Source organism: Protobothrops mucrosquamatus, unplaced genomic scaffold (assembly GCF_001527695.2).
Source record: "Protobothrops mucrosquamatus isolate PMUCROS unplaced genomic scaffold, P.Mucros_1.0 scaffold193, whole genome shotgun sequence".
In the NCBI taxonomy this organism is placed as follows: domain Eukaryota; kingdom Metazoa; phylum Chordata; class Lepidosauria; order Squamata; family Viperidae; genus Protobothrops; species Protobothrops mucrosquamatus.
In genome coordinates this window covers 43,545-59,329 of record NW_015386549.1, presented here as the reverse complement: position 1 = coordinate 59,329, position 15,785 = coordinate 43,545, and the positions used below count along the sequence as shown (strand labels likewise).

Sequence of the window (15,785 nt, the reverse complement as noted above, 5' to 3'; positions counted from 1 at the left end):
CCAGCAAGCGGGACTGGCCTAGGGGATTTTATAGGGGTTTTAATTACTTTTAAATTTGACATTCTCAAATATTTCATTTTAATCAAATTTTAACTAGGTGTAATATGTTAGCTTTTTATCATTTGTCAGCCGCCCTGAGTCCGAAAGGAGAAGGGCGGGATATAAATACAATTAATAAATAAATAAATAAATAAACTGAAATTCAATTTTAATGCCAGTTTCTTTAATTTTCAGACCAATATATGATTAATAAAATCTACAGTTGTATGTATATTAATTTCTGTATTAGGCAGCTAATCCTCTGGGGAGAAAATGTGCAGGCAAATATGCATATCATATTGTAAAAAACAGTAATGAATGAGCCTTTATCTTAGCTAGATCATGCAATAGTTTTGTCAGAACTTGAAATACATATGCTGAAAGGGTTAGCATCTGAGTTTGTTGTGGTGTCTCACCCTTCTATAACTTTTAATCTGTCCTGGTTCTGCTTAGATCTATAAACAGGTGAAGTTCTTGAGATAGATAAAACCTATGCTAAACTCTTCGTTTGCCTATACCATGCTTAAGATCCTTCTGAATTGATATTCAGCTCCAGTATTTGTAATCAATCACAGATCTGTTCTTGGTTTTCCTGAATTACACTTTTTCAGCAATCTATTTGGATTGTACAGAAACATTTGTGGATATAATGCAAACCACCCAGAGATTTCTGCTGCTCATGTTATTTTCTGCCACTATTGCCCTAAACTATTTACAATTTGTAACTTTCTTAGCAATCATATGGGTCTAGATTAGGGGTAGGCAACCTTGGCTGTACTCATGTCTGGCTCAGGAATTCTGGGAGTTGAAGTCCACGAGTCATAAAAGAGCCAAGGTTGCCTACCCCTGGTCTAGATGATGATACTAGAACTAAAATCCTGATGCTGCTCTCTGAGTAAATGATATGCTTTATTTATTAATTGAATTTTAGCTTGCTAATTATTTTGCTTGCCCAGCCATTTCAATCTGAATACTGTTATTTGTTTTTTTAATTTCCCATTGAACATGGCAATGGGTCAAACATTTTAACAAATATGCATATTTGCTATGGAGATGAATAAAAAGAATAGGTATGGTCCTGTAGTCAAATGTAATGGTATATCTTGAATGTTAGTACTGAAAGAAGAAATGACCAGTATGGAGCATTGTGAATGATCAATACTGCTATTAAATGCAAATTTATAAAGGGCCACAGATTGCTTACATCTTTCTCATTATTTGTAGTGTTTTGTTTAGTTTAGTTAAATTAATACTTTGATTTCTCCCTCATCCTCTCCTGTCTCAATGTCAAAGTTCAAGTTCCTTTAATGATCCATCCAAAAGGAGCAATAATAATAACAATAATGATGTTTACAGGACACATGTTATTTCCCTAAAAGCATGATGTTCCTATAATTACCGTGTGTAATATTATAACCACCATTTATATGCCACTATTCCCAAAGAACAAAAGCTCCATATGGCTGAATGCATTTTTTTTTCTCACTTTAAGATAACGATTTTCACTTATTTTCAAATTAGGGAGCCTTCATAATGTATTTTGTATTTACCCTGGTTTCATGAACTAAAGTAAATGAGAAAGATAAATTCTATGTGTGAATTCCTGGGGTTTCAAACAGCTTTTTCTGTTTATATGTTGAAGAAATCATAGGTTCCTAAGCATAATGCATACATTTAGATCATGATAAGTAAACCTGTTCTTTTATATTTTATTTTATTTCATGAAACATAATTAAAAAAACCTCAATATGCCAACATTATTTGCCATGTTTATGTATGGCATGAGCTTGTTTTGTTAACTTTCAGTTCCCCCTCATAAACTAAGGGAAGTCTATTTATTTATTTATTTATTTATTTATTTATTTATTTATTTATTTATTTATTTATTACATTTACATTTATTTATTTATTACATTTACATTTACATTTAAGTCTAACAAGATAGAATTCATTTTCAAGAAGATAAGGCAAGTTGAGCTCTGGTTCAAGTGTAAAGAGATGTCACCACATTAACTGCCATGGAAAGCACAATCTTATTCAAGATGTTAGGTGGTGGGCAAGGGACTTACTACAGGGCATACATTGCCAAGCCTGGTCAGATATTGGCATTTTTTGACCAATATTGGAACAGTTCCATCCACTCATGTTTCTCTGGCTTATGAAAGTAGTACAGAATAGTACTAGTAGTAGTACTGGTCATAGTACAGAATAAAACATAAGCCAACAAGCAATTTATTTATTTATATTAAATTTCCCATTTCATCATAACAAACAAAAATCATTACCTATACATTTTATTTCTTTGTATCCGATTTCCCTCTTGGCTTAAGACAGTGTTAGCTCACTGAAATGGCAAAATAAGAAATTAATTGCCTTCCCTTTCTAAACAGTATCAAATATTAATTGTGGCCGAAAAGCCTTCCAATGATTCTGTTCTAATGTCACATTTCCATAAAGTATATACAACTGAACTTTCTGAACTGAACAGAATGCATTGTATCAATCTGACATGTTTGTGTCTAATCTCTCATTTGTATGTAAAATGATCATATAAACCTTCCTTTTCTACTTGAGTCTGATCTATCTAATGTAGAAATAACCTCCACCTTTAAGCCTGAAAACTATCCATCCCAATTCTAGGGAGACAAAGTAATGCTAATGATTGTGGTTGAAAATTGTCCCAGGTGAATGGAACCTTAGAACATATTTATTCTCCTCTGCCTACATGTTGCAGAGCAATGACAGAATTAAGCAAGTTGTCTTTCAAAGTGTCTGTCCTCTTAGTAATCTTTTAATTAAAAAGAATATTTCCAAGCAATCAAAGTGTTCAGGATAAAAACTATTAGCAATGATTTCTTATCAATCCATTTCCCTTATTTACTACAATAAAAGAATGGAAAATGAGAACTGCTATCATTCTATACTGTGCCACCTAAAATTCTTTCAAAGAATACAGAATATTTTGACACTGACCAGTCTTTCTTTCAGCCCATGTGAACTAAGTCAACAATAGGAAAGTGACAGAATGATATAGCCCAAGGGTAGTCAACCTTGGCTCTTTTATGATTCGTGGACTTCAACTCCCAGAATTCCTGAGCCAGCTAAGCTGGCTCAGGAATTCTGGGAATTGAAGTCCACAAGTCATAAAAGAGCCAAGGTTGACTACACCTGATATAGCCAAACAAGCAGAAGATTTTGGAATGAGCAAGGCTGCACTCTGTATAGAAAGTTTCCATATTTAAATCCTTTTAAGAGAAGCTATAAGACAAATAGTCACAAACCTAACAGAAATCTATTTCCTTCACAATGGGTTCAACAAAAAAAGTATGCTCAACTGTTATACTGCCTGAAGATTTCAGGCCTGTAATCTTCAGAGTTTGTTCTCACAATCCAGTAGGCATCATTAGTAGTGACAGAAAACAGGGATAATATTTATAGTTTTATCATGGAGCTAAAGCATCTTAAAAATCTAGGCACATCTGTCAAGGTGAAATAATATCTCAGTTATATTAATAGGACAGTTATTTTTCTTCCCCTTCTAGCTATACCTACATCTGATAATTGGATATTTTAATGCCCAAAATTACTATGTACAAGATGAATGAAACTAGAAGAAATATTATGAGCATCTCTTTTACTGTACTATGTTCAGAAAGACATAATTAACAAAAGAATTGTTACATACATTCTTTAGAAAAAAGACAAGTGATACGGAATCATGAGACCATCAATTCCAATCCACTACTCAGTGCAGAATTCCACAGAGGTTTTAATGTATTTTCCTATAATTTTACTACTCCTTGTTTTTAGTGTTACATGCTGAATAAAATAGAAGTCAGAATATACACTTTTAATAAATGAACAACAATCAACGAATTCTCAGACAACGAATAGAATAGAAGCAGGCATGAAATAATAATATAATAATAAAGAATCACTTCTCAGCTATCTCAAAATTCTAAAATTGAAGGAAACTCTTTAAGAAAGCAAATTGTGAAACAAGCATAATTTATTGAACAAAACTGTAGGTATCATGGCAACAAAACTAAAAACAGGCATTTAAATTGCCATTAATTTTCAAAGATCATTCACACATATTAAAAAACAAAGTGACAGCTGCTGAAGAAAAAAATATTACAGGGTGCTCAAACACAAACTAAATGACTTTTAGGGTACCATATCTAAATAAGAAATAATGTTCAAAACTCATTTTCCTCCATATAATTATATTCTGAAAGGCTACCCAAAATTTCAGATAATTACTTGGTTACATATTTTGAATCAGAAATATAATGTAAAAATATTTTGATCTCAAGCAAAGTACATGGGATGAAGACAGAGGCTGATAACTACCACAAAGCAGCTGTTGAATCAACAAGTTTTTCTTTCCATTAGGTCTCAGTTCCACTATATACGTACCGATCTGAAATCACTTTTGAATACACTGATAAATGAAAAGTTGTTCTGAACATCTGTAAGCAAACTATAAAGAGATATTTCATAATGAATGAACAGCATGAATTTTACATAATACTAGCCAAAAAAAATGTGCATTTGTCTATTGAGTCAAAGGCACTGGAAATAGCCCAAAACATTTATCCATTACAAATATCTTTTCAAACATGCATCTGTAAGACAATTTACAGAGATATAAAAATAATTTTCTATCAGGGTACTTATCTTCAGAAGTCAGAGCAATTTGATTACAGTTTTAGCTCAGAGCAACATGGTTTGTATTTTGCTAACATAAAAGGTGATGATAATCATTCTTAAAAGCATAATACATAATTCACAAAAGCTTGCTTCTACATTCTGCTACTAAAATACTATAATCCACAAGAAGTCAAGTAAGCTGTGAAAGAGTTCAAATTGCTGTGGATGTAATTTGATGCACAAAGAATCTTAAGAGAGTTTTGCAGTTTGGTAATCAAATATCTCATCGCGAGATGAGAGACACATTCTGTAATACTCCATTGCTCCAAATGGCTACATTGCATGAGCTGCAAGAATATATTTTGAGATCTCTTCCTACTCTGTGGCCAAGAGTAAGTTGAATTGAACACAAGTTCCTAAACATTCCAGAGACTTCACCGAAATGAAGCACACAAAGAAGAAAACAGCAAATCTAGATCATAGTCTCACTTTTGCTTTCAAGGAAACAGGAAAAACCAAGGGCTGCAGCTTTGTCCACCAGGTAAAGGAATGCATTGTGATTTTAAGAAACTGATTATTTTAAGAAAATAACATTCGGATAATTACTTGCAAGAGAAAATACTTTTCTTCCGTGATCTCATAGGGTTAGGGAAAGCAATCGCTTCAAAGGGACAGTAGATTTATTTAAAATAGGTGCAAAATTAAAAGAACCTCAAAAGAAAAAATCTATTCCAATGGGTACAAGATTAATTCATTTCAAAGGGGAAATAACAACATTGTTTCAAGGGCTACAAATCAAGTGATGTTTCCAAGATTTGCACCATCTCTGGTCCTAATACTTTTGGGTTTTTTTAAAACTAGTGGCTATTTTGGGGTCAGAACATATAAGAGAGCCCATGAGATGATCATCCTGATGGTTGTTTGTGGTTTTTATCCCAGATGCCGATTATATATTTATTTTTATGTTGCTGTTATGCTATGTTTTTAACTGTTTGCTATTAGAGTTATAATGTTGAGATGGGAGGCCATATAAATTGAAACAAATAAATAAGAAAGCCCAATTCAATTTAAAAAGTAAGTTTTTAAATGGAATGATGGAAAGTTGGTGCTTGGTTGTTATTGTTTTTAATTTTTGTTCTCACTATATTATATTTTTACAAATTTATTTAGATATTTAAGTTGCTCAACTTAACCCATTTAAAATATTTTGCACATACATTTTTTTTTCCTTTTTTCTTTTCTTCATTCTGTTCTTGAAAGATATGCTAATGTACAATCCTCAAGAAAAGCATATTGGGCAATGACTGTTAGTCCTCCCATGTAAATCAGGCAGGAAACAGGACTAAGATGAACAAATTCTACTTTATTGTAAGGCTACATTAACAGAATCTTGCAAGTCTGAAGGCACAAATATCCCACCGCCATTTTTATCTGCTTGATCCATTAGGGTAAGTCCTTCCCAATTTTTTTTCCTGAAAGCTGCATTAAGCCATTGAGGGCTCCTCTCTCATCTGATCGGTCCCTAGACAGTATGACTTCCCCTTTTTCCCCAAGGTGATCCACACAATCAATTACTATGACTGAATGCATACTATGTACAATCCTGATACAATGGATATTAAAAATAATGTAGTTTGCATAAAGAAGGATACTGATTCAGTCAACCATATTGACCAGTAGGACTGTCAAAGTTTTACAAAATAGGAAGCATGAAGCTAGACAAATACATTCGTATAAAAACTATTTCATAAATGTATATGCTGATAACGTCAGCTGTATAAATTCCTCTTAACCTCTTGCATGTTATTTTATTTCTTGACTTCCTGAACCTTTATTTTTTCTATTAATTTTGTCAGTAAGAGATATCTAATCCCTAAAAATATGAACCTTACCTGAACAGATTTCTTCATATGTGGGATTTGGGGTATATCCTCCTGCGTAACCGACTTGAGTAGAGTAGACTCCTTTCTGCTTCCAAAATTTCTTCTCTGCCCCCCAGAAACAGCCCATCCCTGCAATAAGCATAAATAATTATAATACTAATGAAGCTGAGTTGCTTACATTATATATAAAATTCTTTATTGGCCGAGTGTGATTGGACACACAAAGAATTTGTCTCTTGTGCATAAGGTCTTAGTGTACATACAAGTAACAAGTGATCAATCATGATGATAATAATAAAATACAATCATAATTCATAAGATACAATACTCAGTGATAGTCATAGGATACTAAATAAAGCAATCAACATAAATCATAAGAAACAAACATCAAGTTATATATCAAATTTATAAATGATATAATAATAATGTATTTATTCTTAATAACATACCATGATACTTTTCATTTTGTCTCAATAGAGATTTTTATATCAGTGTATGAAAAGATATGTGTGCTCTCTTTGTGTTTGCTGAACAAGCTGTCATGAAGTATTTATGACAATTTAACTGTAGACCCCTGTTTTAGGGAAACAATGATGTTTGCATTTCCCTTTCAATTAAATTAAAATGTTACCAGTATGGAATTTCAAAGATATCAATAAAAATAATATCTCAACCCACATGATGCAGATGAAAATGTAATAGAAAGGTGTTTTTTGGAACACATTCTTTGAACATCAAGCAATTTGTGACAACTCTTTTTTTGAAAAAGCATCAATATATTCAATAAGATATATTTTCCTCTTTTTTATTGTCTGACAAACTCACTCTTTCCTTTGTAATTCACAAAGCTCATGATCCTAAGTAAGGTTAGTGTTTAACACAAATAACTTAGGCTAGTTAAAGACATGACAGTTAAATAACATGTAAAAATTGGCAAGCATTAACCTAGATGTTTGTACCTGAGGGTATTATACAAATTTGGTTAGCTTACTATATAACATATTGAAATGAAATGAAATGAGTTTACTCCATTATCAACATAGTAATTTGACAACACTATATTTAAATTTGATTTCTGGATTGAAATATGAAGCTAACTGAATAGGAAAATTTAAAATGTTTTTCATAAACTCAAATATTAAAGGTGCTGATGCTGCCTAATTTTAGATGCTGCACTTTATCAAAAATTGCTTATAAAATACAGAACCTTTAATGAAAAAACCACATCCATATAAGAGCTTTAGGGTAGGTTAAAAGGCAATCATACATATTTTTACAGCATAATTTTCTTTTAGTTGATTAGCAAACTGTCAAAACACAGTAATCTGTATTAATGGCAAACATTCATTTAATGTTCTGCTTCCTGGCATCTGCAATCTTTAGAGGTGGCAGAACAATAATTAACTAAATTAGAGATCATGCCAGAAAGAAGGTGGGAAAAGCCTTCTCAGCCTAGTCAATTCATGTATGCAAATAATATATAAAGTGCATATAAAATTGAAGTATTTATTCACTGACATGGCCAGTCTGCAGATATACGTTGGCAAATAACCTCCATATAAATGACCTTGTAGCCTCAGAAATCATCCTATGAAATTGAAATCTCCCAAATGGTACTAAATTAACAGCGAGTAGGGATAAGAGCCATTTTGAATCCACGTTGCATTGACAGATATTAACATTTTTGGGCTAGAAAATATATACCAACTAGGAAAATTCATAAAACATCTCAGAAACAGCTTCACTTAGTAGCTGTTAAAATTGTCTTGAATGTTGTCCTAAAGAAAACTTGTGTCAACATTTTGCAAGATATCCCTTTCTCCCTAATCTGGTTTAAAGTCTTGAGAAGACCCTAAAAACTGGGAAGAGGAGAATTATTTGGGATAACCAAATAGCATCAAAGCATACTAGTATAAAAAAATCTGCAGTTAGAATTGAAGAGACTGCATTTTCTTTGTGGATTTGTAGATCAAGTGAGAAACTGTCCCAAGGAACTAAAAACTGATGTATTGACATTTGCATTGTTAAAACAGAACCATTATGTTTTCATTTGGTATAATTATTATTAAGCTGATATGTTTCATGGCAATTAATCCTTTGATGGATCATCTGCTAATAAATCCTATTTTTGCAGAACACAAAGCCTCCCAAGATTGGCCACTGAAATATGACAGCAAAATGGCATAATTTTTTTTACAATGTAAATTTTTAAAAAATGGTGCATTATTCTCAGACTTTAAAGTACCCTTTTTTCTATTCCTCCCACCTAATAATAATAGAAAAGGGAAAAATTCAACCCTGCCCATTCTTATGACAACAGTAACTGGCAGAATGACTCCTGTTGGCCATGATGCCTGCAGCTGTAAAAGTAAAATAATAATAATAATAATAATAATAATAATAATAATAATAATAATAATAATAATAATAATAATAATAATAATAACAACAACAACAACAACAACAACAACAACAACAACAACAACAACAACAACACTATGATTCCTGGACAAAGTAAATCACTCATCTCTTTTACATAAAAGGGATCACTTACCAAAAATTCTTGCAGTGATAAATATGGGAAACTGTGTCTTCTGTATGTGTATAAATATTGAGCAAAGTATAATTTACATGTAGATCATTATTTTCAAATAATATGAGGCGGCTTCACACTTTCTTATTTTCATCAAGTTAATATCAAAGTGCAAAAACATCTTAAAGTTAAGCTCCATTGGCAATGGAGGAATTTTTTTGCATGTGAAATACAAGATACTTCCTGTCTTTACTTTTATTTCTCAATTTTAGACAGATTTTTTTCTTTGAAATATTTTAGTCCAAGTCCTATCGAGAAGTGAATCAGAAGTGAATCTCTGCTACCTCCTATCATTTTCAACATTTTTTTGGAAATACAGTTAATAGAACAAAGCCAAACCTGCCATCAAATAGATCACAAAGGTATGGAGTTCCTTTGAATCTTCAGAAACCAACTTTAAACTAAAGGGATCTTCTCTGACCAGCTCTTATCTATGTTATTAATATAAAAGTATTAAAAACAACGTGTCACTACAGTCTAAAAATAATTACACAATCAGAATAAATCTAGCAATGCATAAAAGAACTAAGAAAAACTGTACAATTGTGTTCTGTATCATAAAACCATTCAATTTCCAGTTTACCTGTTGATTGAAATTAATGGAATTATTATTTTCATATAATCATCTTCACAGATGTAGAAGGTGTCATGCATTCTAAATTCTTCCATACTTCTTATGTGAACTGGAACTCATGAAAAGCAGACGATGTTTATATTTCTTGTTTAATATGGTCCACATTTTAGAGCAGCATAATTTAAAGCAACAATAGACTCTAGATGCTCTCATCAGAAAGGTAATATGAGCGCCTAGGTCAGTGGTGGCGAACCTATGGCACACGTGCCAGAGGCGGCACTCAGAGCCCTCTCTGTGGGCACGCACGCCATGACCCGAAGATGGCAACCATCCCTCTTCAACCAGCTGCCCATTAACTCGCCGAGGTCCCACATGGCCAGATGCATCCCAGCACCCATGCGCTTGCTGGCCTCTGTGTGCCGATGGTGTCAGGCAACAGCCGCCCTGGCCTCACCATGCCCTGTGACAATGGCACCCCCGCCCTGCCTCGCCTCACCCAGCAGGAAAAGTCTCCTGACCACCGCCCCACCTGCCAGAGACCCCCTGGATCTCCCCCAACCCTGCCCGGCCCCCACAGGTGTCCCTCCCCACGAACAACATCGAGGTGATCACGCCCACCCAGTGGGCCACGCCCACCTGTCACCTGGCAATAAATAAGTGGGTTTTGGGTTGCAGTTTGGGCACTCGGTCTCTAAAAGGTTCACCATCACTGGCCTAGGTCAATGGTTACCCCTATATATCAGATACTAATATTAGAACTAAAAGGTTTTGAAGTTGGAATACTCAGAAAGTATGACATAGTTAATCTTATCCATAGATTCCAAAGTCTTCCCTCGCTGACATGTATGTCTGGATCCAAAATTCTGCCTTAACATACAATGCCCAAAGGGAACAGATGCACCAGTCAGTGATAATAGATCACACAACTGGAATAATCATTATTTATTTATTTTACATACACCACTATCAATAGAGGAAGAGTTTCTTGGGCATAAAAGAAATGCTCCCCTTTTAACTTATAGATGATCTTGTTGCCCTTCCTTCCTTCCTTCCTTCCTTCCTTCCTTCCTTCCTTCCTTCCTTCCTTCCTTCCTTCCCCTTTGAGTTGATTTTTGTAAGTGGTTTGCACTGCCTCCTTCCTAGGGATAAGAAAGAGTGACTGGCTGAAAATCATCCAGCTGGCTTTATGGCTAAGGCAGGACCAGAACTCGGGGTCTCTTAGTGTCTAGCTTGGTGCCTTAACTATTATATCAAACTGCCTCTTTTTATTTATTTATTCTTTTATTTATTTATTCAATTTATATAGCTGCTCATCTCAATCCAAGTTTTCTTTAGTGCTCAATATATTATGCACAAGAAATTAACCATAAAAAATAAGGTACATTGTATTATTTTAACAATATGACAAAAGAGTTGAATCTTTGAGCTAAGTGCCAGAATCTCCACTATTTGTTGTTTAAAAAATCAAAAGAAAAAGAAAAGCTATTAAAAATATTATAAATATTTAACTTCTAACTTTTCATTTTTTGTACTTGACAGATATATAATATCCCTAAACATTTAAAATGTTTGTATATTTATGAGTTCAGTTCTTTCATCGATTCTTTTTCCCTTTAATTGTCATATTCTGAATACTTATAATTTACCTTGCTGTGCTATAAGCATGGAAACTGTTCTTGCTTGAATGAGGTAAAACTTCTGCTATAAACACACGCTGTTAATTTTGCCATTACTATATATTCTCTTTGTTCCCAATCTATTTAAGTTTAAATTCTAAGTTATCATTAATAACTCTTTTCTAATATTGTTCTAAGTTTATCCCTGCACTTATCCCTGCACTTAGTAAATTGTGGTATTTTTGTTAGTATATTTAAGAATTATGCCTAGTAAAAAGAATGTAGTTTCATTTCAAATATGATTTCTAAAATTCTCTGAATAATAATGTGTATTTCTTTCAAGTACTTTGGAGGACTTTTTCCTTGTTTACCATATTTTGTGCAAATTTGTTCAATAATTCTTCCCATTATTGTATTGTGACTCTTTCTTTAAAAATTTGGCATCCATTTTATCGCACTTTTTTAAAAAAAATGTGTTCTGTCTTAATGTCCCAAAAGTGCTTTTCCAAAAGGCAACTGGACTTTCTTGGTTTTTTCTTTGAAAATGTTTCACTTCTCATCCAAGAAGCTTCTTCAGTTCTAAGTGGCTTGTGGGAAATCATTAGAACTGAACTGGAACTGAAGAAGCTTCTTGGATGAGAAGTGAAATGTTTTTGAAGAAAAAAATCCAAGAAAGTCCAATTGTCCTCGTATAATGGAATAAGGGAATGACCTTGAGGGGAAAGGGGAAGAAATGCTGTCTGGGAAACAGTCAATCAAGAAAGGCAAGAGCCCCCAGTGACTTAACCGCCAGAGAAAGGAACTTAGAAAGGACCTGCCCTAATGGATCAATCAGTTAAAAATGGTGGCAGGAAGTTTGTACTTCCAGATTTGCAAGATTCTGTTAACATAGCTCATCCAGATGTGTTTCCTGCCTGATTTATGGGAAAGGGCTGATACTTTCTTTTTTAGTTTTTGTTTTTTATTTCTGTTCTGTCAAAGTCTTAATTGTTTCTTTGGCTTTTCTGCTTGTTTTTTTTTCCTGCTTGGCTTGTTTAACTGTTCTCTTTTTCTATTTCTTGGCTCCAGCTGAGAGAAACAACTAGCAAAACTTTTAGTTCACACCACATCTAAAGGAGGAATAAGACTGCAGAGTATCCAGGCAGATATCTTGTCCCCCACCCTCCACTCCCCCACCCGTTTAATTGGCAGCTGCTGTTTGATTGGGAACTGGGTCATCCCGATGCTCGGGAAGGAAAGGAAGCAGTACAGGTGTTTTAATCTGCCAATCTGTGCTTTCCCCGACCACTTTAAGAAGTCATAACTTGAGCTAACAACCTAGACAGTTTTAATTTAACAGAATAACAGAGTTGGAAGGGATCTTGGTGGTCTTCTAGTCCAACCCCCTCCTCAGGCAGAAAACCCTATACCATTTCAGGCAAATGGTTGTCCAATCTCTTATTTAAAACCTCCAGTGTTGGAGAATCCACAACTTCTGGAGGCAAGTCGCTCCACTGATTAATTTGTTCTAACTGTCAGGAAATTTCTCCTTAGTTCTAGATTACTTCTCTCCTTGATTAGTTTCCATTCATTGCTTCTTGTCCTGCCTTCAGGTGCTTTGGAGAACAGATTGTCTCCCTCTTCTTTATAGCAACCCCTTAGATATTGGAACACTGCTATCATGTCACTCCTAGTCCTTCTTTTCATTAATCTAGACATACCCAATTCCAACAACCGTTCTTTATATGTTTTGGCCTCCAGTCCCCTAATCATCATTGTTGCTCTTTTCTGTGCTCCTTCTAGAATCTCAACTTCTTTTTTACATCGTGGCAACCAAAACTGGATACAGTATTCCAAGTGTTCTTACCAAGGCATTATAGAATGGTATTAACACTTCATGTGATCTTGATTCTATATCCCTCTATTAATGTAACCTAGGACTGCATTGGCTTTTTTGGCAGCTGCAGCACACTGCTGGCTCATATTTAAGTGATTGTCCACTAGAACTCCAAGATCCCTCTCACAATTACTACTGTTGAGACAAGTATACCTGTTTTTCTTGCCTTACTTTTTTCACCATTGAATTTCATTTTGTTAGCTAGGGCCCAATGTTCAACTTTGTCAAGATCCTTCTATATCTTGAGCCTATCTTCTGGAGTGTTGGCTATTCCTGCCAGGTGTGAATTGGTGAATTAATAATCTGCTTATTCCTATGAAAATGCGCATGATGCCAAAAATAGTATGATAGGACATAAAAATAGTTGATAGCTAATGCTCAGGAGAGTCTTTCAGTCTTCTCTAGGTAATATCAAAAATATTCTTTCTCCAAAAAACCCCAAACAAACCAGAATCAACACTATTGTGTCAAAACCCAGCAATTTTATTTTATTTATTGAATTTGTTTGCTGCTCATCTCACCATGAGGTAAGAGTAAGAATCTGCTTTTTAAGACAAAGAGTTATACTTGACTTTCCTGAGGGACAAAGGACATTTTAATGCTAATTAATCAAAGGGTAATGTTCCAAAGATTATGGTAAGGTTAACTGACATAAAGACATATCTCAAGAGTTGCAAAAATGATTCAGCGTTTTGGTATACTTGTCTCCTTGCGCTATGAAATGAAGTAAACCAAATTCTTTACCTTTACATTGCACATTTCCTCAAGAGCTAAATATGATGTAAATAGCACCACAAAATAACTGAGTAAAATAGTTTGGCCTGGGAGACAGTGATTTCTGCAAGTTACGCAGTGAACTTATATTGATTAGTTTCCTCATTTATTTTCCATACCCAAGTTTGAACTACAGCTTGCCATATATCAAGGTGGAAGATCCTATCAAGCTTTAGCCCCACTGTGAATAATAGCAGACATCTGTGTATTTATTTGCAATTTGGGAGTGGGGTAAAATGCACTGATTCTCTTTTATTTCTGTTCAATGTGCTTTGCTTTGTTGCACCTCACCCAGAGTCCTATGACTGAGGCAATGAACAATCTTGTAAATAAATATATAATAAGTCTAGCATATTACAACAGCCAAACGAATGGTTAGCACCTGCTCAGAGTTAGATAAGGGTGAATAGAATTTAAGGGGGAATTGGACCTAGTCTGCTGGTGGTTATGTAGGGATTCTAGGCTGTTTCCTCTTTTAATTCCGCCCCCAGGCTCTGCCACTCTTCTCCTATAAACATAATATTAATTCTTGACAAATTATATATTTCAAATTCCATTCAACTGTCGAGTTACACCATAAGCTTTAGCATAACTAAACTCTTTACAAGATTGTAACTTACCATTAAGATAATAGAACACATATCCCTTTTGAGAAACAGCTAAGTCAGTGCAAACCATTGACTAGAAATCCTTAATCATAAAAGTATATTTGATTTCTACTAATTTCTAAGAACCACATTTATATTTGTACCCTGTAATGTTTAAAATGGCTTCTGGCTAACCACAATAATGATTAATGTCTTTTGCCAATCCCTTCTAAACAATAACTAGGAACAATAGTGAATGTATTCTTTATTGTAATGCATTAGGATTGAGTTTTAATCCATCATTACATGAATGCTTTGTTTAATTTTGTGTGTGTGTGTGTACCATCAAGTCAGTTTTTACTCCTGGTTACTGCTTGGACATGTCCCTCATTTTTCTTGGCAAGATTTCAGAAGGAGTTTGCCCTTTCTTGCATCCCAAGCCTAAGAGAGGGTGACTGTCCTAAGTTGCCCAGCTAGCTTTGTGCCCAAGGCAGGCCTAGAACTCAGTCTCCCAGTTTCTAACCATTATATCAAACTGACTCTCTTATTCCATATAGCAATCTTAATTCATTTTTCATCCCAGGTACAATACCCATATCTGGGTGTGTTGGAGGGGTGTTTCTATTAACAAGTCAAAAGACTGGATATAAAAAATTCAAATTCATCCATACTTGGATAAATTATCATTTTAAAAAGAGATAATAATGGTAAACAGTTTCTTGAAGCAAAGAATTATAGTGATATTCATTAATATTAATAATAGAAAAACAAGATAATTTAATATATGTCTAGTCAGAAATAAAGTCCCAATATTAAACAAATTGAACTTACCAAATATTGCCATGTGCATTCCTTCTGGAAAGGGTTCAACCATACTATTCCCATTCACATGATGTTTATCTGAAAATCAAAGTAATATTAACTTATCCAATAAGAAAGTTTATTTGACTTATATGGCTCATCTTATAGAAGAGAATATTGTCATTTTTTACTGTGGACACACTGGAACACATTAACAATGATATTCTGTTGCCTTCTCTCAAAAGTGCACACATACATAACACACATATAAAGATGCTATATAAAATATATTTATATACCTACACCCTTACATATAAATACATATAAATATTAATCACTGTTCATCTTGAATACATACGGAAAGAAGAAACTTGAGAGTTCACAAGTTT

General features: G+C 33.9%; 1 protein-coding gene across 1 annotated transcript in view; it reads right to left on the bottom strand.

Moving 5' to 3' along the window:
* MSRA (methionine sulfoxide reductase A) overlaps window positions 1-15,490 on the bottom strand; it is a 113,807-nt gene extending 98,317 nt beyond the window's left edge. Inside the window, exons 1-2 of the mRNA XM_015813766.2 lie at window positions 15,427-15,490; window positions 6,585-6,704 (exon numbers count right to left, since the gene is read on the bottom strand). Of these exons, the coding sequence (XP_015669252.2) occupies window positions 6,585-6,704; window positions 15,427-15,469 (163 nt within the window). The 5' untranslated portion in view covers window positions 15,470-15,490. The remainder of the gene's footprint in view (window positions 1-6,584; window positions 6,705-15,426) is intronic.
* Between the last annotated feature and the right edge of the window lie 295 nt (window positions 15,491-15,785).